At 44.8% G+C, this 23,985-nt stretch overlaps 1 protein-coding gene across 2 annotated transcripts in view; it reads right to left on the bottom strand.

The window, feature by feature from the left end:
- LOC121680418 (ephrin-A5-like) overlaps positions 1-18,415 on the bottom strand; it is a 59,385-nt gene extending 40,970 nt beyond the window's left edge. The window contains exon 1 of one of the 2 annotated variants that reach the window (XM_042059787.1): positions 17,303-18,415. In XM_042059787.1, the coding sequence (XP_041915721.1) occupies positions 17,303-17,427 (125 nt within the window). In that variant the 5' untranslated portion in view covers positions 17,428-18,415. Of the gene's footprint in view, positions 1-7,689; positions 7,880-17,302 lie in introns of those variants that run through there. The other variant, XM_042059788.1, reaches the window with a different exon arrangement.
- Positions 18,416-23,985: the final 5,570 nt, after the last annotated feature.

The raw sequence follows: 23,985 nt of genomic DNA, 5'->3' as shown, positions 1-23,985 counted from the left end.
AGGGGGCGATGGATGAGTGACAGCTGGGAGGCTCTGGCGTGACCACGGAGCAAGACGACCTCTGACCTGGCCCCGGTTCAGCCTCAGAAAGCCCGCTTCCTTGGGAGGTGGAAGTGAGAAGAAGGGACGAGCCAGCGTGAGAATGTGAGGAAAAGGCCCCGCTGAGGCAGGGAGTCACACTTGGGTGTGTGTGTGTGTGTGTGTGTGTGTGTGTGTGTGTTTCCTCAATTTGTGTAAAACAGCCACTCTCTCTCTCTCTCTTTCTCTCTCGCTCACTCGACTAGGAGACCCCGCACACACATGGGTGGAGTGGTCACTCTGGCGAGAGATCCCAATTGCCCAGCGTGTTGGTGTTTACTTACTCTCACTCACAATGCAAATGTGATGGCGTGAAGTTTATTTACAACTGGCACAGGCCAAGAAGCAGTCTGGTCCAACTCAACTGGCATGAAAGCGACACTTCAGTCACAATGGCCGTGAGCGAACTACAACACATTTTCCCCTCCTTTCTTTCTCTCTTAGTCTTACTACACATATGCAAAAAGCTGAAGAAAAGATACAAAAATTCTGAGACATAGCGTCGGAAGAGAAGAAGAACTTGAAATAGAAGGGGGGGGGGGGAATCTTGAGATGCTTCAGAGAGATTCTGTGCCCGCTGAAATCTTGCTGACGTGCTGAAAAAGCTTTTCTTTGCCAGGGGAGGGACGTGTCAGACACAATTAGATGCCTGCAGTTCGGCACCGCATGGACAAAAGTACAACTTGTCTTCCCTCGTTTGCTCTGATTCCTCTGTGCAGGATTTTTTTCATCTGCTCTCAAAAGCCATCCATTTCAAAGACCAAAAAATAGAGCAAAGAATCAAACAAGTGAATGTGTGTGTGAACAAAAGTCACACACACAAACACATACACACACACACACACAAACTTCAAACGAGACATCGGCCTGACCAACAAACCTTGGCTGTAAAGCCAGTGAATGAAATTCCTATTAACATCTACAGGCGCTAAGTAACTGACAGCCAAACATATTTGTCCATTATTCCTAAAGGCCCTAATGCGAGAACAAAAGCGGACAAGCTGTTATTCATCAGCGAGGATCACAATAGCAAATCTCGTCTGCATTACGGCTGCTTATGTTAAGTGGTCTTTCTACACCATTTCACTAATGAGTCCGGTCTATCACAGGCCAGTAATTTGATAGGCCTCGGGAGAAAACTAAAAACTGTGTCACAAAAAAATGAAAAAAAGCAAATGAACCATGATTCACACCCACCCCGGATCAACTCTCACAAGCTTAAAATATTTGCGCTAAAAACGCTATCATCGTCCCGGCCGATATACGCCACAGGCTTTTGCAGCAGGAATGCGGCCAAGCACTGTGCACTAGATGGGAGCAGTTCTTTGGCAAACGGACCGATTCAATTAGCACCTGAAAGACAGTGGTCTCCTCTGGGTAATTATGTCATCTGTTAGCCCGCTCTCTAATTGGAGTGTTCAGGGTGTCCATCTGCTGAACGTATCCGTCGTCGGCCACTCCTGACCGCCATCCAAATTTTCCAGCGCTACTCATTTGTTAAAACAATAGCCTCGGCAGCTCTTTCACTGTGATTATATTAGCCAGCTTCGAGTCTTGTGGAAAGGCTCGCTGTGAAACCCTTAACGGGTTACCCTCAAGTCCCTTGTCGTTCATTTAACAAAAGGCGCCACCATTCAGCGTGTTTTCATCATTGCCTTTGTCAGGCTTTTTAAAGGTAGCGAGGGGATGTGGTGGAAAGACATTAGGGTGAGAGAAGAGAGTGGACAAAATAAAAGCAAAAGAAGCCAATCAATAGTTTTATGGGGAGCAATTTCATTTGGGAGAAGGAAGAACTAGGCAGCAGTCCCAGGGCTGCGACCGTTATTGTCAGTGAAGTTAACCAGGTGCTACAGACTATCAAATTGAGGCTCCGCTTTCACTGGCCAACTCTTCAAGGCTTAACTGTCCACTAATGGTCTAAATCCACTTTCCATTGCTAGACTTGGCTCTCTCCCTCCCCATTCATTGAAAACATAAAGAATGAGAAAATGAAAGACCCTGAGTAAGACAAAACAAACGTAAAAACTCCAAAATACATATTCATCCGCTAACAATTCTACAGACGTGACTGACGCACTTTGTGGCTGGCTGAATGTAACAGTGTAAACAGCCTTTGTGAGAGCACGTCTTTCCCTCAGTTGTTTTCGAAGAGCTTTATCACTCACACGTAGATGGCAACACCCCAGCGCTACGATGACAGTACGAGGTGACAAGGTCTTCACAGTGGTTCCCCAAGCTCTATCGTGTGAAAGGCACCACCGAGCCCCCACATGTGTTTACCTTTAGCAAGACACAGCTGACTTTTGGAGCCGATGTCTGGGGCAGATAAGCGTTTTCAAGGCATCATAAACATGGCGGAGCGTGGAGAGCAGCGATTAGCATCGGGCCGGAACCCAATCCTTCATGGGTGATACTGCTACTGCCCCAGCGTGAGAGAGGGTAGGGGGAGGAGAAGGAGGGGAAGTGGGGGGGGGCTCCGACGCGGCCGTGTAAAACCTCGGGCTTTAACACGGCTCGAACTGCCACAAGGTCAGTGTCGCACTCTTTCTTCTTTTTTTTTTTCTCTTCTCCACAAGCGGAGTGATCTTTCATTCTCTCGGTGGCAAGAAAAGCCAGGAATAATGAACCGTTAGAGCGCAGATATCACGTCGCGTTTCACACGCGTCATCTGCAGTCTGGAGCGGAACAAAGGGCCAAAAGGAAAAAAAACCCACATTGGGAGGGTCGGCGCTACAGCGTAAGCATTCATTGTGAAATCTGTTTGATTCTTTGTTATTCTTCCTCCTTCGGTGCCTTTTCCTTAGGTGTAGTGATAAGATTTAGTGGTAATGAGGGAGTTGGATTCAAACAGTTCACACGTCCAAGCCGGGCTAAAAGGCGTTCTGGATTGCACTTCTTAAAGAATCTCTCTTGAATTGGTCCAAAAATGACAGCACGCGAAGCCAACGAAAACCTCTCCCCAAAAACTTCACTCGAAAAAACAAGCCAGGCCCTTTCCTATTTTTTTATATTGCGGTGGAGTGGAAAAACACGTGAGCGCCGTGCTTTTGCAAGCGGCTCCTCCGCCCTGTCTGCCGACTCATTTTCACACCAAATGAAATTAGCACGTCCGTCTGGGCAAGGAGCGGCGACGCAAATTAAAATCATGCCGCGCGTCGCAATCATCTGAGAAGCATCTGGCCCAGCACTCCTCCATATGGAGGACAGAACCACCACAGCGCCATATCACACCCATGCAGGTAGCGGGCCACTAGGCCCTGGATATCACAACCATGGCGAGAGAGAGAGAGAGAGAGAGAGAGAGAGAGAGAGAGAGAGAGAGAGAGAGAGAGAGACAACACAACACTCTGATTGCAGAAACAACCACACATATACACCAGTATACAGAGGATGGAATTATGTGAGAAGGTATTGTGGTGCAAGGGGCAAAATGTTGTTGCAGCGAATGGAGCTTTCAAGAAATAGTGCAGCTCGTGCTCATGCACTCCCCGTGATCTCCTGGGCTGATCCCGATCTCATCTGATTTCACAAGCACCGCAGGAAATAAAGTGGGAAAAAAGCAGGGAAAATTACTGAACCAGCCAGCAGAACCTATACATCACATGGAGGGACGAGTCCTCTAAAGGGACCCGCCGGCCATGTAGGATATTATCGGTGGAAGTGGCCGTCGGGGGTGGGGGGTGGGGGGGGGGATGGGTTGGGTGGGGTGAGACGGGGAGATGACATCAGAGAGCTCGAGCCTGACAATGGAAGCTGGATGATCGGGGAGCGGAGCTCAGGGCGCTGCGCTGGGATGGGCTAGCCGACCCCCGTCATCTCAGCCCTCGCAAATCTGATATCAGGCCCCGAAGACGGGAGCCAGCGGACGTGGCAGACTACTGGCGACGGAACAGAGGGAGGGGAAGGGAGGAGGTGGAGGAGGTGGAGGAGAGGAGGGGGGGGGGGGTGAAATAGAGAGACGAGACATTCAAGGAAAGAGTGGAGGGCGGAGAGGGGGGGAGCTGTAATGGAGAGAGTGACAGAGACAGAAAGGGGAAAGGAGCGTGTTAGAATGTGAGGGGAGGCAAGTGGCAAATAGTGAAATGGACCGTGTGAGAGTAGAAAGAAAGAGAGAGAGAGAAAGAAAGAAAAAGAGAGAGAGAGAGAGAGAGAGAGAGAGAGAGAGAGAGAGAGAGAGAGAGAGAGTGTGTGTGAGGGTGAGAGATGACAAAAATGGGCTTCTTTGGCAGGGAGAGGTGCTGTATCCGCTTGCATTCTGGATCTGAGAGACCTGTCTAAGAGAGAGTGTGTAGGTCTTGGGCTGTGTTTGACTAATAGCGATGCTAATAGGAAAACACACAGAGTGGAGCACTCCCTTGTGCTTGCTGCCAAACTAGCAAAAGCAACACCCTACCACACATAAATACATGCACTACATATCATGGAGCACAGAAACACAAGCAAGCCAAGACACAAGCCCCATTACGAATCAAGCCATTCTCCCTGTAGTGGTGTCTGGTTTATTTGTTTCCGAGCTGTGATATCTTCGAGGCCACCATCAAATGCTACTGTGTCCTGTGCCTTTGTGCAAAGCATAGTGTTCCAGACCTGTATAAAATTACTGCCACAACTGCTCGCAAGGGGGGAAAGAATTTTGTAATTTCGTATTACTTCAACATTACACTGCTGTGGTTAGTACTGAGCGCCAGCCCAGTTTGAAGATTCTGATTAAGATTGCGAGAATGGAGCCATCTGGATTCGCCATCAGTTTAAAACACAACTCCGCTGTCACTGCCGAGTACACCACAAAATATTAATCACCTCACCAAGTTAAATGTCTCCACGATGATGGTGGAATGTCTAGCAAATGGCACATGCTAAAGAAAATGGTGACCCTGACCTTGATCTAAAAGCTCCAGCGCAACACTCTATCCAATCCCTGTCCACATTGCACACCAACCCTGCTAGACGTTTCACGGAGTTGCGCACTATTGGTCTTCGTGACCTCCTGCTGAGTTCTCATTGGCCCACCCCTTCAGACTCCTCCTACCAATCCCTCAGTTCCATGTTCTACTTTTCACATACTGTAAATGTATGAGGCACTTCATGCACAACAGCTTTTAGTCACGCAATGTTCTTGAAAGACCAAACCAATGAACACAACAATCAGCAGCACGCCCACTAAAGTAAATGCAATAGGAATATACAGCCCCCTTACACTAGCCATTACCTACTTCAATCAACACAATCAATCACAATTTAGCATACTGTTTCTTTGGCGAAAAACGTCGACAAGCAATTGAGCAATTGAACAATTGAGACTTTCTACGACCACTGGCCATGGCCAATCTAAAGTTTCGCTTTTCACACAAATCACCGGAACCAGGAAGCTTGCCCGGAGCATATAGTGAGGTGAGGTGCTGATGGTTTGAGAGGTGTGCGCCGTGGGGGCTGTGCAGTGACCGTCCCCTGGGCCTCGCGTGTCTAGACCTCACCGGCAGGCAAACCTTTGATGGCCCATGTGACTGAGTGCTGGTCACAGGACTCCTCGAGCTGGACTGTTACCGACTGGGGATTTATTTTATCAGTTTTTCTTTCGGTCTCTAATCATTTGTGAAGCTCAAGTGAGCATGACAGAGGAGAAGCGACAGACCCTGGCACGCAAGCGGGTTTAAGACGACAGTTAACTCTTTCACACACAAGTACAGATAGTCTATATTCAGCAAACACATTACTTATGCTAACTTTACTATTTACTTTACTTTACTACACAATATTTATGTTATTCTTTGGAAAATTTGTTTTTGAAATACAAAATAGTGTTGGATATACTTTATATTAGGAGATTATCAGATTCATAGAATGTAACATAATACTTAATCATATTAAATGCATTAAATTATTTTGTCTGTATACTAAATGAAATTAAAACACAAACATGTTAAATATAAATCATTCATATCTATGAAAATAAAAAAAAATCTTTTAACTTATTGCATTTTTGCTTTCATGATTCCACTTCAAGAAAAAATGGCATATATATTTTTGTAGTAAAACATTAAAATGTAACCGAGAGTCAATGTTTTTTCTTTGCTTTTAACTTATTTTTAACCTATTAGTAGATTTTGGGTGTTCTTGTAGAATGAGCATTTTTACAAATAATTTTTTACACAACTGTTTAAGTTCAAACGCATATATTTCAGTCTATGTAGTATTTCTATTATAAAAACGTATATCTAATCACAAAACAGATTTTTTTAAACACATTTTTATCCGCAAATATAGATCATTTTGTAATCAAATATAGTTTTCACATACTACAGTTATGTATACAGCCATACTTTATTTGTACGATTATTCTGTAAAGTATTACCTCTTAAATATAATATTGTTGTGTGACAAGCATACTGCTTCTTGATTTCTGTCACACTATGAGCAAAACATGATTTATACAACCCCATTTAACGGTCACTTGAAGTAATTCAAAACACTACTGTCCATGTGGTGTCCCTACCATACAGTTTGAATACTTGACCCTAATCTAAACAAAGTCATAGACACACACACACACACACAATTTCTGGTATATAAACACATACAATCCTCCACACTGTTCTGTTTACTAGAATTAGAACAGCGCCCATGCCACTATTTATACACCACCAAATGAATCATTATTTACACAACCAACTGCTGCTGTTCTCTCAAAGCCCATAGGGCAGAATATTCCAGCAAAATATTATGGAGTTTCCATGCTAAGACACATGGCTGTTTACAGCTCAGCTGTATAGCCACAAATTAAAATAGTAAATTATTCCAAATAAAAATGAGCCAGCGTTACACAACCGGGCTTGATTTGCCGTTGTGGGGGCTAGGTCGTTCCAGGAAAGCGGAAAACTGTGAAGGGGCTAGAGGCAAAACCATAAAGATGGTTTATTTGTTTCCTGAGCGCGTTTGGTGCTTATGTTTCCATCGGAAGTCTTTATGGCCCTGCTGTAATATTTATACCTGAGACAAACGCTTGCTTTTGACTTACTAGTGAGAGTTCCTTTTTCCCCTCCCCATGACCACATGCACAAAGTTAAATTATAAGTCAGAGACAGTATCCGCATCGCCCTGTTTATTTTCATTAAAGTTATTTATTCTTACTTGGGGCTAAGACTGCTGTGTCTCCGAGGGCGGAGAGTTTTGGACAGACATGTGTTTCTTGTTCACACTGATATTCACACATTCTGAAATAATCAGGTGTGTTTTTTTTCTGTGAGTTTGAAAAAAAAATCAAATTGTACTACATCACACAAAACCTTCCAAAACTGAACTTACATTCCCAGAGTACTGTTTCACAAATATTCAATGGAATATTTTGGTTTACAATAACTTAATAAATGTACTTTCAATATGCTACTGCGAATACCAAAAACCATAGCTGGTAACATAATGCCCATGAAACAGTGGTAGGCACCCAAACGCAGCAGTAACTATATGCATTTTAGAAGCCTTTTCAAATCACATTAAGTGAACAAAATTCACAATGACAAGTCCCATGTTCAATTTCCCTGAGCCAAACCAGTCTTGAAGAAAAGAGTGATTAATACTGACTGCTATCAAATTCCTGTGCCTTATAACCAGTACCTTTGGTTGCCTTTTCTCCTGCCCCTTCCTTCTCTTTTCTTTTCAGCATGAATTTCAGGAAGAGATCCGTTCATTTCCTCAAGGGCTTTTTGGGAAAAGCAGTTGGAGCCCCTTTGAAACAAGACTACCCAGGTTATCAGTGGTCACAGCTCATTGTTTAACAGACAAAGTAGAGCTGTTCAGCCATTAGCACCTCTTTGTAGTGCCTGCTCTAGGTGTGACACACACCTTGTCACCGGAGACTCGGGGCCTGGGCGGGTATTTCCCCCCCCCTACAATTGGCTGCAAGGCGAGGGGACGACGCCGTGCACTTTAAGCATGGGAACAGGGACCAGCGTGCTCACTGCATTCCAATCTAGACACCAATCTCATCATCATTAGGGCCAAGCAAGAGACCGGTGCAGTCGGAATGTTCCATCTCGTATCCACGGCCAGGCTCAGCATCACTCCTGTGCTGAGCGGCTAATAAAGACTGGGGTGGGGGGTCTAGTGAGGGATGTTGGAACGACAGGCCTGATGGGAATGCCTGGACAGAAGGTCACGCACACGGTGCCCGGCGCGGAGCGTGACTGACTGGAGACTGACACTTTGTCCCAGCTTTATGTCAGGACCTGTTCCTCCCAGTGCCCTCTCGTCCCGAGCAATGTTTGCTGCCCCACGCACGCGATCCCGCTCTCCACTGGCAGCCCGGCGCTTGTCCGCTCTTGCGCTCCGCTGCACCCTCTCATCGCATTACTTCTGCTATTCTAACTTCTCCATCAATTATGCACTAGAATAACTGAGGCCTGGCTGTGGGGAGGGGGGGGGGGGGGGGGGGTGAGGACATAAAGGAAGATTATGAGCCTCCATGATTCCAGCGTCTGCCCAGCGTGGTCCCCCGCACCACTGATACAAGGGCCGTGTCACCAGCGGAGGGGAGAGGACAAGGGGGGGGGTGGGGGTGATGATGATGATGATGATTAAGAAGACGAGAAAGAGAGGGAAAAGAAAGAGACAAATAGGTCATTGGTGCGGTTTCAACGCAAATCAGGTAATAATGAAGTCCCACTGGGAGCTGGGAACACAGTGCCAGCAGTGGCAGTGTGTAGAGTGAGAGCGAGTAAAACATAACTGGGCACTGTTTCAGAAAATGACACCAACACATTGGCACAAGTTCGGACGAAGACAGCCATACTGTCATAACAAACACTACAGTGCTAGGTACTGGCACTGAGTGAAACTGAGCCAAACAAACAACATTTCATGCGGGATGCAAGTACAAACAGTGTTGCAAATGGGTAGAGAAACAAAATTACATCTGGATCTTTCTATTCAATATTTCCCGTTCGGGAAAAAAAACAAAATGGAGACAATTTCAAAAATGGCTGCCTTAAGGACCCCTCCCTGTCTGGATGTATCGACAGACAAAGGAGAACCCCTCCAAGGAAACGGAGAAGATTCTGGATCACAGCAATCACAGCAATACCGTTAAAAACTTCGCTTAAACATTTTTCGTGAAAAAAAATATAACACCACAAGCGAAACACCAAGAGTAACACTCAAGCTCAGAGCATGTAAAATCAGATCACGACAAAGCGAAACAGAGCCCATGTGTGATACAGCACTGAGACAAAATGTCGACCCTGACATTCCAATCATGGCCGTCTTGACCTCATTTTCCCCACGTTGCGTGTGAAGGTTTGTTGGCCAGACTCGACTCGGAGATCGCAAACAGCTTTTAATATTTCATGGGTCCCAAAGCTCAGTGCGTGCTCACATTCGATACAAGGAAAGGCTCTATCGCTCCCTCCATAGTATAATAATGACCAAAGGTCCGGCAAAGTTCTGTGAAAAAGACACTTCGCTGCCCACAGGTTTTTAAAAGTTACTTATTTTTCTGGTTTGCATTATGGTAACGCAGCAACAAATTCACTTGATGTGCTTTTCTCTGGGTGGCAGAATTATATTGATTGCTTGCTGCCAATGAAATCTTTCTGCCAAAGTTTTTTCTGTCACACATGTCTATTATTAAGACTCCAACTACCAAACACAGACTCTAAAATTTACAGCACATTTAATGGGCTTATTAATTTTCTCATAGTAAATAGAACAGCATGTACCATCCGTTTCAATTATGTGGTTTCATTAAGGTGGCCATTTTAATATGTGGAGAGTATTTATTTCCTTCGTGGATCAAAATGTCTCTGAATATCAAACCATTAAGATAACACGGTTTAATTAACACAACTGGACGAGAAAAAACAATGAAGAATGTTGCAGGCAGCGACAGCTACCAAAAATGTGCCTCGTACGTTTAACTTTACGATTACTTTTAATCACATTTTGTTTAATGATGTGCCGACTTTTCCTGGCAATTTGAAATCTTCTGGAGGGCTACGATATACGGAAATTTGAACCTAAAATGGCTGCCAGTCGGGATGATTGTTGAATCACTGTGCCAAGTCTGTGTACCATGTCTTCCACACGCCCAACTCTGGGCTGTTCCAATCCAAGTTTGCCAAGAAAGTAGGCCCACATAGCTCCCTCCCTCACTCACTTGCTCATTGTTTCTTTCACTTTCTCCCTCCTCACAATTTTAACTCAAGAGAGCCCCATGGTTCAGGCATGGACTGATATGCTGGAAACCAATTACACTCCTCCCTCAATAAGAATAAATTAAGAATCGGAGTAGGGAAAAATAAAGGAAAGCATGAGAGGACACGGAGTAAGCCGATAATATTCATGTACTTGAGACACAGCCATCTCTACAGCTATTTTTTATGGCGCCCGTGTGGAAAGAGTGAGCAGAGCTGGGATATAGGGCAAGCTATCCAAACACACTATTCCTGTTCTCTCTTATTTCTCTTTCACTCTTTCTGTGATTCTCTCTCTCTTTCTCACTCTCTCTCTCTCTTTCTTTTTCAACCTCCTGCTGCACCATCTCTCCCTCTCCCTCCCTTTCTCCTTTCTCCCCTTTCCTTCCATTTTTCTCTCATCAAGCAGCTTGGCCCTTAATAAAGAAAAAAGGAAACTTTTTTTTCACATCCTTTAAGTGTGCTTCACCAAAAAATGCATCCTCTATTACCTCTCTTTCCCTTCTGATTAAATGGTCTCTAATGGAGGATGTGGAGATTGGATAGGTCTTTTCTGCCTGATTTTGTACAGAGACCAACGCTCACCGCATGCAACACTTTTTATCCTACGTGTGCTTATCAGGAGCAGAGTGGGGGGTTTGGGGCACTTTAGGACTCTTTCAGAGCCTTTATCAGAGTCATTAGGGGCTAAGGCTGATTAATATGAATGGTCAGCCAGGCCATAGCTCTGTGAGGCCAAGGCAGAGGGGGTGAAGGGCCTTGGAGGAAGTGTTTTGTGTCTCCACACAATGGGTTGATGACCTTTTAAGCCCCTTAGTGCCTCTCTGTTAATACCTACACTGGCTTCAAAGACCCAAGGGATGCCATTTCACCAATCACATTTAAAAGCTCTCCTAAAAAAAACACAGAGGAAGAAAGAAAAAGAAAATAGAGGGAAAACCAAGAAAGGAGAATAAACTGAAAGAGTTTAAAAGATGTAAATAAATAACTCGATCGTTCACCAGGCTGTCGCCGCAGAGGCACCGAAAAAAAAGATTGCAAGTATACAAGGTGACAACCACATGAATTTCCCTGCTTGAACCCTTCCAAGACTTCCTTTGAGCCGCAAGGCAGTGCAACACTGTAACAACAGGAGAACAATGAAATAGGAACGATATGAAGGACACAAGGCAAGGAGAAGGATTCCCTTCCACCCGTGAAACACTAAAGCTTCCGGACTTATTAGCGTATCGGGATGTATAAAGCTGAGAGAAAGGGGCCAAGCACCTTCCTCTGTATATGAGGTCACAAACCAGCAGGATGTGCTGGTTACACTGCAGGAGAACTTTCTCTCCAGTGAGCTCCTTCTCCTGACACCCCCTTGTTCCTTGAGAAAGGGCCAGCCAAATGCTTCCCAAACCCCGGAGCCTAATCCACGCCGCGGAGCAGGCGGAGCGGCCAGGCAGCGGGGAGCGGGCAGCGGGGCGGTGAGGACGGTGGGAGCTCATTCCCACTGGCGCTGAGACAGGGTCTCTCCTGCCCCCACACCCCCCCAGCCCCCCCCCCTCCTCTCTTTCCGAGTGCAGCCTTCTCCTGAGTGCTCTCCCACCCCTACCCTATGCATCTTGCCCCCGTTGTGCGCCCTGGCTGTATTCAGCGAGACAAGGCCCGCCGTACCCAGTCCTTGTGTTACAGAGGCCTACATACTTTAGACCCTGGCAAAGGGCGGCTAAGACAGGAACAATAGTGCCCTTTCACACGGGTCTCGTCCTGGCTTGGAGAAGGGCTGAGGTCCTAAGACCCAGTCAATATTTGGACGTGGAGGTTTTTTTTCCCTCTCTCTCACTCTCTCTCTTTTTTGTAGCCGTTTAAAATCCAAGCGGAACCAAGCAGCAGGGAGCCGGGAGAGACAGAAGGGGGAGAGGAGGGTAAACATGCCGAACAATACGAACTGAACTGCGCACAATAAGACGGAGCAGCTATCACAACATCAACTGGCCACAGACCGCAAAATGGGGGGCTTTGTTTCTTAAGTGGAGATTAAAAATGAGCCAGCATATATAAAGAGAGAAAAAACATCTGAGGTCATTCTGTCCGGCACAGAGTTGCGTATGTGTGCTGGAGGACGTCAGGGTGAAGGGCAAGGGGAGTGAGGCAAAGAGAAGATGGGAGGAACTGGCGACATTTTACATTTCTGCGGTATGTGACCACGGGCAGCTGAAAAACATTTTGGAATGGCCAGAATTGCTTAAAAGCACAGCTTTCTGTACAAAAAAGCAAATGTGTCATCCCAGAACCTCTAGTTGGAGCTATTACCGAACCTGGAAAAAAAATGTCACGAGAAAGAGTGAGCGAGAGTGTCTACCATCTAAAGGGAAATGTGTCACATCTGTTATTGAGAGCTTTGAGGGGGCATTATCGGAGATTAGAATCGGGCCCCTAGGAGGACACTTCTACAGCAGAAGGCCCCGATCCCCTCCTGCCCCCAGCTGTTGGCGAGTGGGGCTCGTCCAATGGCTCGCTTTGATGGGCTACGGTATCGGCTTCCATGGCACCACATATACAAACACGGAGAAGATTAAGGCTGCAATTCGATACCGATTCTCTGCTGATCCCACCTATCAACAACAAATAAACAGGTATCGTTTTCAGCTGGAGACAACTTCCCACACAAATGAATAAAGATTGAAAAGGAAAAAAAATCAACAACAACAACACCGATCTAAATTTGGAGACCATTAATGATCCACACAACTCTGAAATGCTGACTATTCACAACACCATACCTCAGATGTGAATAATAAAGGAAGACAGACATCCATAGCCTACTCACACACTAATAGAAAAAACGAATAAATGTGTTATGTTAGGGATAGCAAAGCATTCCAGGAGCACAGAATAATGCTTGTTCCTGGTGGTAATGTGGCCATTACTGCACCTTGTAGTGCATTATTTTCTGCTACCCAAATGCAGTAAAGTCCAGCATCCCGCTTATACCATGGTTGTCACACTTGTGTTGTGTTAAGTTGCTTAAGTATGTTAAGTTAATATAATTTAAGTTAAGGTAATATAATTTTTACATTTTGAACTACTTTGTTCCATCATAACTCACTTCACCTCACCTCACTTTAACTTCACTTTCAGGACAAACTGTCATTACTAGAACTAAGCTAGCATAGCCCAGCGTTCTAGCTTGTAAAATCACTGTGGTCCATTGTCCAGATGTAGGGTAACCTACGAAAATGTAACTTATTTTTCTGCTCTCTGGACTTCTGACAGTACACTAATCCACTAACTCTGTCACAACGAGACAGCTCACAACCTCAAAACAAACTCGACAAATGAATATACAAGTATAAAAAATGTGGACTTCTTCACAGGTGTGCAAATATACAAATTCAATTGATATTCCCAAAGAATGTGTCACAATAAGAAATTCAACCAAGCCGTGGTATAACATAGCAATATCACTCTCTCACCAGAGGCCATTAACTAGATTCATGCAATGGCAGCAGACATGCGCAGTTCTACTGTAAACAAGCTCAACCCTTAATGGCGGCCAAGAGCTGTGTGTGTGGTGGGACACAAAATGCGACAAGGCCTGCACCTGTGAGGGTGTTGGACAAACCTCTGCCCCCACACAAGAGACCAGGGAGTGGACAAATCCCCTTAGGAATCCCAACAGCACACACTGCACTCACTCAAGTGCGACTAGAAACAGTCCCAACTGACACACACACACACACACTCACACGAACACACACAACCCCCAAAGTACACGCTCTGTAGTTGCAAAGTGTAATTTGCTGGGTAGCCACCATAGTTAATTATTTTCAACAGTTGGAAGTTGCATTCTGTATTAAGCCAGGCGTTTTGGAATAATGGATCATGAAAATTGATTTTTTTTTGTGGTAAAAATATCCTCACACTTGCAATTTAGGATGATTTCTCGTTTGAAGTCTAGGAATGATTTTCAAACAAAATATAATTGGCCACTTGAAAGTTATTGGGTTGAGGAGAGCAAATAAAAGCCCACTTGTGCAGTGTCTTGTCTTCTGTCATAAAAGTGCAAAGCGTCATTGAAGTATTTAATGTTCTTTTATTAAGAATTTTTAATGAAGCCAATAATGTGCCTTCATCAATTGAAGTATTAATATTTCACAGCATGGCTCATGGCTGGCTAAACCTCACAGTTGAACTCTTGCTCTGGTGCTTTTGATTCCCGTAATTTGCAGGCATTAATGAATCACATTCAACAGAATCAATCCAACTGCTGGAGACACGGAGGGGATGGGGCGCAGTATGAGAGGCCGTCTAACTAACTGTGTGTGTGTGGTGTGTGTGTGTGTGTGGTGTATGTGGTGTGTGGGGTGTGGGGTGTGTGTGTGTGTGTGTGTGTGTGTGTGTGTGTGTTTGTGTGTGTGTGTGTGTGTGTGTGTGTGTGTCTGGGGGGTGGGTATGCAGAGGAGGGCCCTACGTAACGGCAAAGGCGCTTTAACACCCTGACAAAAACCTGTATTTGTTTGTGAATAGGGCCAGGGAAAACAAGCAGGAATTCCTCAGCATTTCAATTCCTCTTCAATCCCTATTCCCCTCCCCAATGATCACGTCCATTTCAAGGCTTCTGTGGAAATACTCACAGACCGAAAAACGCTGACAACACTGAACCCAATTCTCTCTGTTCACCCAAACCATATTTTGACAGTCCTCATATTTTGAAGGGGGGAATGGGTGAAAAAAGAAAGAGTGACAGAGAGAGAAAGAGAGAGAGAAGTCTCAGAGGCTGAGAGGAAGGAGATGGGAAGGCTGGCCAAAGGTCTTAGCTGTGAGCACAGATACATAATACAGCCCAGCCAGCGAGCTGGATTAGGCCACTGGGTGAGTCCATGAATGCGAATGAGAGACACTCATTTAGAGTAACTCATTTATTTAGCCAAGGGGCCCCATTCTCCTCAGACAAAACCCAGGCGGGGTGCCTGTGACATGGCCGTTTGGAGGCCCCGGGTTCGCCCCGGTTTTAACCCTGACGACGGAGCCTCTGCTTGCCGCCCCACCACGGCGGACCAGAGGGCCTGTTTTGGTTATCGCAGAAATGTGTGACCTCCGTATGTGCCTCTCTCGCGAAAAGCATGCACCCAGCTGGGCGCAGGCCACGGCTGAAAAGACCCTCTGTGTCTCGGGCATTGTTCCGGCCCAGCGTGGGGCAGAGGCGCGGGCCAGACCCATGGCAACTGCGGGGCAGGAGCTGGGAATGGGAAATGGCCTACAGTCGCTGGCAAGACACGGGTGAGGGTGGGGGGGCACCAACCTGGGCACTCCTGGCAAGAGCTGGAGACAGAGATCCTGATTCTCGTGCACAGTAAGAGAGCTCAACTCATCTGGACTATTCTGATACAGGTATAGTGGGAGGCAGTAACCAAGAGGGGCTTGATCACAGATAAAGTTCTGGAGAGCTGCATTTATTTATTTTTTTGTCTGATTTATTGTTCCATTTTCAAAGCTTAAGAATTCAAAGCATGTTACCTTGAATTAACTTAATTGAAAGTCATCCACTAAGGGGTGCACCCAATAGTGTTCACCTGTTTTGAAAGAATGTCTTTCCTCTTATTAAAACCGTAAAATTGGGACAAAGCACTGAAGTACTCCACAGTGTAGGCTATAATGAAATTATGTTTTGCGCTTAAATCATTAGCTCTACAATTCTGTAAGAGAGCTTCCGTATTTCCCCTTTCAAATACATGAACTTGAGGTTGAGGGAAAAAGAACATCGCTTCTCGCCTGAGCTGCCAACTCCGTTTGCCTGAGCTGCCGACTAGTTTCCTTTCCCGAGACGCTATCAGGCTCGAATATCAGAGTGGAGCAATCAACAGTTCCCCATTCCACTGCGAAAGAAAATATCAACAAAACACTTTCCCCCAACACTTCTCCTGAGAGCAAAAATAACAAAGAAGACTGGATTCATGTAGGTTTTTAGGCTGACACCACCTAATCGATTTACACTTTCCCATGCGCTTGCCTAGGCTACTAGCATTGAGTTAAAAGTACAATTTAGTTCAAATAATACATTTAATGCACGTCTGTGTTATAACAATGTAATGTAGGTAAGCACATAACCACGCAACCACCATAGCGCAGGAAACGCGGCCTATGCAAAGCTCAAAGACAGATTCAAAGTAATTGTCACAATTATTTGTACATTTTAAGGCACACTAATTAGGCCTACATCTGTACATTTTATTTTTCAGAATACGTTCAATAGTGGGAAATAGTGTGCTCTATTTGGACAACAGTTACTGGGATAGCATTTTCCTTGTTAAGGCATGGTGCGGTAAACGTTTGAATTATGCGCATCTCAAAAGAAGTCCCTCAATTCAACTGCTAATTTCAATGAGCCGATTCTGTCCCATGAATTTGCAAAGTCATAGTGCGACAATTTACCAAAGGGGACAAGGTTTGCGGGAACGGTCATTCATCAGGTTTCGTTGAAGACCGGGGAAATGTTATCACAAGTTTGTCAGTGGACTGCCTCCGCAGACCTCACGGAATGAATATAATTTCCAAAGGCTCTGCGTTAGGCGGTCTGTTGATATACACCTAAAGTATTACAGGTCGGAGATAGATATCTAATCTATATTGTTTACAATAACCTATAGTCTAACACTGCATAGACTGATATTGGGTTCCGCGCAAAGCGGAAGGAAACAGCCATAAACATTCTAAATTATAGCAGTGATGCGAGTATTCATTGTAATATGATTAAATGGTAGGGCTGTGTTTGCTGTTTTCTACTGCTTTTTGTAGAATTTGGCCATGTTAATATGACAAGTGAAAAGCTAAATTACATTATTTTGTTGAGAGTAGGCTACTGTAATTCATATGTTCATTGCTTTCGGCAAATAAAGGTTAGCGCGCTGGTCTAAGTATATTTCTATTTGCGTAAACACGTGTTTTAAAATAAAGATTGAAATAACAACCTCTGGGTGGGTGGACACCAACTTTGCTTTCTATGAGATTCAATCATTTCCACAGCGAGGCATTGAGAGATTATGTTGGCGACTCACCTGGGGTTTGTTCGGTTCCAAAAGACTGCATAGCGATCAGCAACCACCTTGGAGGCCGGTTCTTGAGTGAACACGCACGTCCAGAAGATGTGAAAAACAAACAAAATCGTTTCCAGTTGCGGCATTATCTAACTTTGACACGCAGATCCTCGCGATGCAGTGTCTACGATAACAACTTCGGTATGAACGGACAGAGCGGCGTTCACATCGGAATGCCCGGCTTTTTAAAAATAAGCTATTCGCTTTCTCAACTGAATGAATGAGTTACAGCAATAATGGATCACTGCACCTGAGCGATGCCGATTGTCCACACTATAAGCTTTGTTACTAATGTTGCCGATTACTCAAAGATGGTGTAAAAAGTCATACGTTGCCAGTATGAAATCTATATATCCTGTGTAAAAAGGATCGCAACAGATTTTGGTACACTCAAGTGATAAAGTTCTTTCAGAGAGAGCTGGGCGATTGTAGATATGAATGTTTCCTTTTATTCAACAGTGCAGTCTGATCGTGTATTCATAGCAACAAGCGCATCCTTCCTAGCAGCTTGGAGACTCGGACAGCAAGTATCGCAACCCGGTCGCAGTAAGAATCCACAGAAAATGTCCAGAGAAGATGTGTAGATGAAAATCAGAGTTATGGTCTGAGACAAATTTAGTTTCCTCGGTAAAACATCCACCAATACTTCCTGAACCACTCGTTTCTTGTGCTGTGTGAGTAAGTTAATTTGAATGTAACAAACCGCATGTGTGGGAGATTCAGATCACATTACACCATTCCGGGCAACATGCAGAAAAAAGATCCACCCAAAATCGTCAAGTTCTGTTAGCTCTCGTCGTCTTCCTCCAAGTGCTCTCCTTGCCGAAGACGGATCTATATCCTCGGCGTTGTCTTCAAACTGTCATGGGCAAAGAAAGACCAGGAGGCAGCCGAGCAGACGGACACCGAAAGACCTTTCTTTGCGCCAAATCCTTTGAAATTGTGTTTGTATCTCCGGACACTGAAGGTTATTAAGTCAATATGTTGCCAAAATGTGACAAATGACAGCCGAAATCAGAACGCAACAGACATTTGCGCAGCGCAGTTTGCCGAAGTGAGCAAGAGCAGTCCGCATTCAGCCATGCCTCCCTGCTGAGAGGGCGAGGGTACAGTTTCAGGCTCACGCTCAGTCTCATTGGTTTGAATTTTGAATGATGGGCGTCTCGCTTACAAAAACAACAACCCTCCTCCTCCAGCGGCAAATAATTCAGTTTAGCGAACAACAAAAGGTATATCAGACATGCAAATATCGCAGTGATATTTGCAGTGAAGTAAAATGTTGGGTTTTTCCTCAACAGACTCTCTCGCGAAGCGATGGCGCATTTAGTTTAGTTTAGTTTATTTTGAAAAGAGTAGGTTTCAGTTTGTAATATCACCGTCAAGTCACAGAACCCGGTTGGTTGTTCCTTAGAAAATATTTTTAACAGGTTTCTAAAGATTTTTATTGACTTTCTTGAACAAACTACAAACAGGTGATATGATTCTCCTACTGAAAAAGTATGAATATTTAGTGGAAGACTAGTCATGATAGTCAACATTTTAGTCAAAGATTAGGTGATTACATCTGATATCATTCTTGATTTCATTGACAGCCTACATGGTGATTGATGGCAGTCCTGCAAATTGGATTGCACATATCAGGACCATGTGTTCTAATAGACTGAAAGCAATGTATGTGTTGGATAGTAGTATTCACAGTAGGATGCTTTAGTGGATTGTATTTACATTTTCTTGAATATTGTATTTTTTCAGGCAGTTCAGTATATAGTATACTTGGTCCCTGCTGACTTGGATTTTTGCAGGGTCCTCTAAAACCCACACAGTGCAGCTGTTTAAAAGCACTCAGAAATTGCTAACAATGAAAACACCCAGAAATTGAGAGTAATGAAAGTCTTTATAGACAACAGTTATATCTGAGATGTTTCTTTGCTGCTCATTGACACACCCACTCTCAGTGAAATGATTTCACACCTGTCTAACCTGCCTAATAAACTAAACAAAAAAACATCCAGCTTTCATTGTTCAACCTCGAGCACAAAAGTAGCATTACCGGTGACACATATTTGGCCCATGTATCACATCCTCACTCATTAATTTGCAGTTTGAAAAGATAATGATATCATAACATGTCTGTGTCCTCTGTGACTGAAGAGTCAAGGCAATGTGGTTTCTGTTTGTTTGGACTGACCGGTGTGGTGTTGAGGGGAGTGTGTGTGTGTGTGTGTGTATGGCGGGGAGTATAGGGGGTGCTGTGGAGCGCCCCACTACGTCAGCAGTCCAGGTCCATCAGCCCCAGCAGACTAATCCGTAACTGTTAATCGGCTCATCTCACCCCTCTGGCCGGAGAGCCTGTCTCACTTCGTTTGTGTATGATACATGTCTGCATTGGCCCAAGACAATGGAGTCTTTTCAAATTAGGGTCAGCAGGTCCTCAACGTAGCGCGGCGATCAGACAAATTCCAGCCCAGTATAGCTTCCTTTCTCAGGCTCTTGTCCTGCTTCTGTCAACCAAGGACATGAGAAAAGACACATATACAGGCCTTTGTGTTCGAGCCATTCCTTATTTCAGCGTGTCATTAATACACTACACGCACCACTGTTGTCGTCAAATTGTTCAGCTTGTTTGTATAAGAACGCACTCACAATTCCCCCAAGACTCCCATTCCATTAGACTGGGATAAGCTGTCGGTAATCGTATAATAACCACACAATTTGTGGACCAGAAATCCCTGAATACATTTCTCATTCCCTCCTTAGTAATCTTCTTTCAAGGGAGAGAGTGTTGTGTGCTGAATGAACAGCAGCTCTGATCATCAGACAGACGTGTAACGCAAAGCCTGGAGACTCTTTGCACAGATCCTCTCTCGTTAAGGGTCCCTTTGTCTAACTTAAACAAATGCTCTGATGGGGCCTGATGAGCAAACGAGTAGAATACATACTGTATATTATCAGCCACTTGAAAGATTGTGCATGAGGGGCTCCACTCTTGTCTTTCTGTCTCTGTGTGGAAGGTTGGCTTTCAAGAGACCAGCTGCTTGGAGGGAGAGAAACGTGATTCAGAGGATGCTCAACCTCAGCCAGGGTCTCCTTATAAAGAAAACCTCTCTCTCTCTCTCTCTCTGTCTCTCTCTCCCTGTCTCTCTTTCTCTCTCCACCCCTTCCTTTCTCCCTCTCTCTGTCCCATGCCATTGCTCATGCCTAACGCACTCTTGATGTCCCTCTGCTGGATGCCTCGACGGGCCCATCTCCACAGCCCCAAACCCTCCTTCTGGCAGAATAAATGTTTATCTCTGTTCCAGTGAAGCAGTTTATTTCTCAATGTCTGAGAGAACTCAAGTCTTGAGAAAGTTAGTCTGAAACTCTAATGTGACACAGTCCAGCTGGGCCTCTCCCAGCCAACCTACTTTCATCTGGGAATGCGGTGTATACTTTAAAGAGAGAGAGAGGGAAAGAGCGAGAGAGAGCGGTTTAATCAGTGGCACACTTAGCTTATCAGGGACTGTGGGGTACAGGGGGAGAAGTTCAAAGGAAAAACAGCTAAATGGACCTTCAGTTTGGAAGCCGTTAGGTCATTAGTGATATGCTGAGGAAAGGAGTGCTGGAATTGTCGAACTACAGGTTTGGAATATGCCAGGACATGTGTGGTCACCAGCGTTCCTGCGTTCAATTGGAGGGTTTGCAAGGTAATGGAATTACCAGTGCCTCATCGCTCAACTTGTTCCATTTTAATTACAATGTGTAATACAGAGGTTTTGGCCCGGATGACTGAAACTCAAATATTATGTTGGACTTACAAGAATTAGGGCTCAGCTTTCCAGGCATCGCCTCGGGCACAAGAGTTGCTGTGTTGTTTTTAGTGATCTGGACTAATTAATTTGAAAGGGAGCTGCCTCAAGTGACAAGACAATCCCTTTCTGATTATCTCTCTTCCATTAGTCCACCATTTAAATGAAGTATCAATCTCTTTATCTGCCTCACACAAGGACACAAGGAGTCTTGATTTTTTGGGGGGCACTATAATTTATAAATCGTATTCAAGGTGAGTGAAGTGGAAATGAACACATTACGTAATGAGCACATTAATAATACTTTACCTTGGCTTAGTGTGAAACTGGTATATTGGGTGTGGTGCCTCACACACTACTGTTTAGCTACAGTTATGTGCAGCTAGTCAAGTACAATCATTATTGCATGAATGTGTGTGTGTGTTAGAATATGCATGCGTGTCAATACGTGTGTGTGTGTGCTTGTGTGTGTGTGCATGTGTACGTGCGTGTGTGTACGTGTATGTGTATGTGTATGTGTGTGTGTATGTGTGTATATGTGTGTGTGTGTGTGGCCACTTGTATGCATGTATGCCTGTGTGCATGTGTATGCGTATAAGTGTGTGTGTGTGTGTGCGTGCGTGTGTGTGTGCCACAGTGAGTGACCTCTCTTATCTGCAGCTGACCCACAGAACACCTCCCACACACAGTAATACACAACCCCACGCTTCCGTACTCCGATACACATACCAGCAATCTACTTGTCATGCCTCTCACATTTACGACTGGGGGAGACGATGGTGCTGCTGATGGTGGTGGTGCTGGTGGTGGGGTTGTCAGGAATACATGTTTCCATAATCAAGACCTCGCTGCCTCAAGGTACGAAATGCCCATGACCCATAAAGACTCTGCTGTTCAGGCTCATTGTAGGAAGGGAGCACACAGCTGACACTGGAATGTCAGCTATGTTCACAAGGGGGAAGGTTTGTGCTTCGGGTTTTTCTTTTTTCCTCTCATTTCAATACTAACAGAATGGCTCAGCCCTGGGAGCCTAACCTGGGATTGGAGCAGGAGCTCAAGGCCCAGAGGTCCAACATGTGGTGAGATGGGAAGATAGTTCAGAACTACAATTAAACTCTCATACTTTACACAAAGCTTCCAAAGAGAGACCAGATGACTGCAAAGGTTGTGTTCTTTTGGAGGTCATTTCAAGAGTAATTTTGTCTATGTTTATATCCAGTTGTATGAAAGTAGAGGTGAGTATGTAATAATAATGCACTAAATGCCACAGATCACTATAAACCAGCACATTAATTGTGTAATTACAGAGCAGTTTATTATGTGGATATGAAGTCACAATGCACATATAATGGTTAACGGCTGGTTAATTGCTTCGCCCAGCCCTGTCCTTATCATAATACCTATGTTTGACCGTGTTTAATGGTAATTATTATGTGCTCAGTCCATTTAAATTACTTTAGATGATAAAAATGCTGTGAAGAATATAAAATGTTGGATATTTTTACAAATGGTTGTGACTGATCATGGTAAGGTAGAATATAGAATATGGTTACTACATGTTTTCGGTTTGTTTTGTTGTATAGGCATCAGCGTTGTTTGTGTACCTGATTCAGACTTGCTGTGTTGCTCGTCTTCTCAGTCAGCAGTCTTTGAAGTGCGAGCGTTTCTGTTCAATAAAGGTACTTGTCGAGGACAGGACCACAGGGACTTGAGAGTTTGATCTACAAAGACGTGTAAACCATAGCAGATGTAAAGCAGATCTGAGGCCCGTGTGAGTGTGTATGTGTACGTGTGTGTGTACGTGTGTGTGTGTGTGTGTGTGTGTGTGCTTGTGTGTCTGTGTGTGTACGTGTGTGTGTTAGACAATGCCAGAGAATGAGAGCAAGTAGAGGGAGAGACAACGGGGCTCTCTCTATTCGCATCAAATGAAATCAGCTGGGATTTCCCCGGCGCAGTCGGTGATCTAGGCGTGACAGAGTCCACAGACGCACAAGGGGGAATACATGGAGAAAAAGGAATGTCTGGCTTCATTTCCGAGAGATACCTGACCCTCCTCTGGGAGCCCCCGCTGCATGAATGAAACAGACACACGCGTTTCAATAAAGTCAAGGGGGCCAGAGGTGGCCCTTTTAAAAAGTCCGACTCAAAAGATGCGGTCTGCCCAAGTCATTCCCCAGCCTCCGCTCTTGGCACATGATTGACAGGTTGAAGAGGAAATGGTCTGTATGATTCAGAGACAACCACGAGGAAAAACCTGATAAGTGATTGAATTATGACCGTGCGGCTGGATCGCCAGCAGAAGATGGAATATGCATGAAGTGTGCGTTTTACTGCATGAATTGGTTCTGCTTTTTGACAGGGAGCGAATTAGTGTACCGTCAGCAAGTTGGGAAACCAGCAGAGGTGTAAAAATTCAGCTTCAGAAAGTAAGTCCTATTGGTTCTACCTGTGCACTTAACAAAAGTGATTTCACTAATTAGCTAATTAGCTTAGGAGTTGTGCTAATTAGGATCAGTTGATTAAGTGAATGGTTGGAACAAATATGTGGCCGGACTTTTACTTTCTGAAGCCAGAATTTTACACCTCTGGAAAGAAGAAACATGAATTGGTCTTTTTTTTTAAGACGTGCATTTTGCCTTCCTCGTGTGACAGCTGATGGCAAGATATACTCCACAGGCTTTCACACATGGGCGCTGACTTGTTAATTACTCCAAATACAGTCTTCAACACCCTTTGCTGTAGCCGTGGGACTTAATGGATCCGTCAGCCAACGGCATGGCTCTCAGCGTCTCCACGTTAATAAAGTGATCGTGACATCTGGAATAATGACCATCTGTCATCTCGCCATATCTGTGTCAT

This window comes from Alosa sapidissima, chromosome 13 (assembly GCF_018492685.1).
Source record: "Alosa sapidissima isolate fAloSap1 chromosome 13, fAloSap1.pri, whole genome shotgun sequence".
NCBI classification, from domain to species: Eukaryota; Metazoa; Chordata; class Actinopteri; order Clupeiformes; family Clupeidae; genus Alosa; species Alosa sapidissima.
The sequence above is the reverse complement of the archived record's forward strand: the minus strand, read 5'-3'. Positions and strand labels throughout refer to the sequence as shown.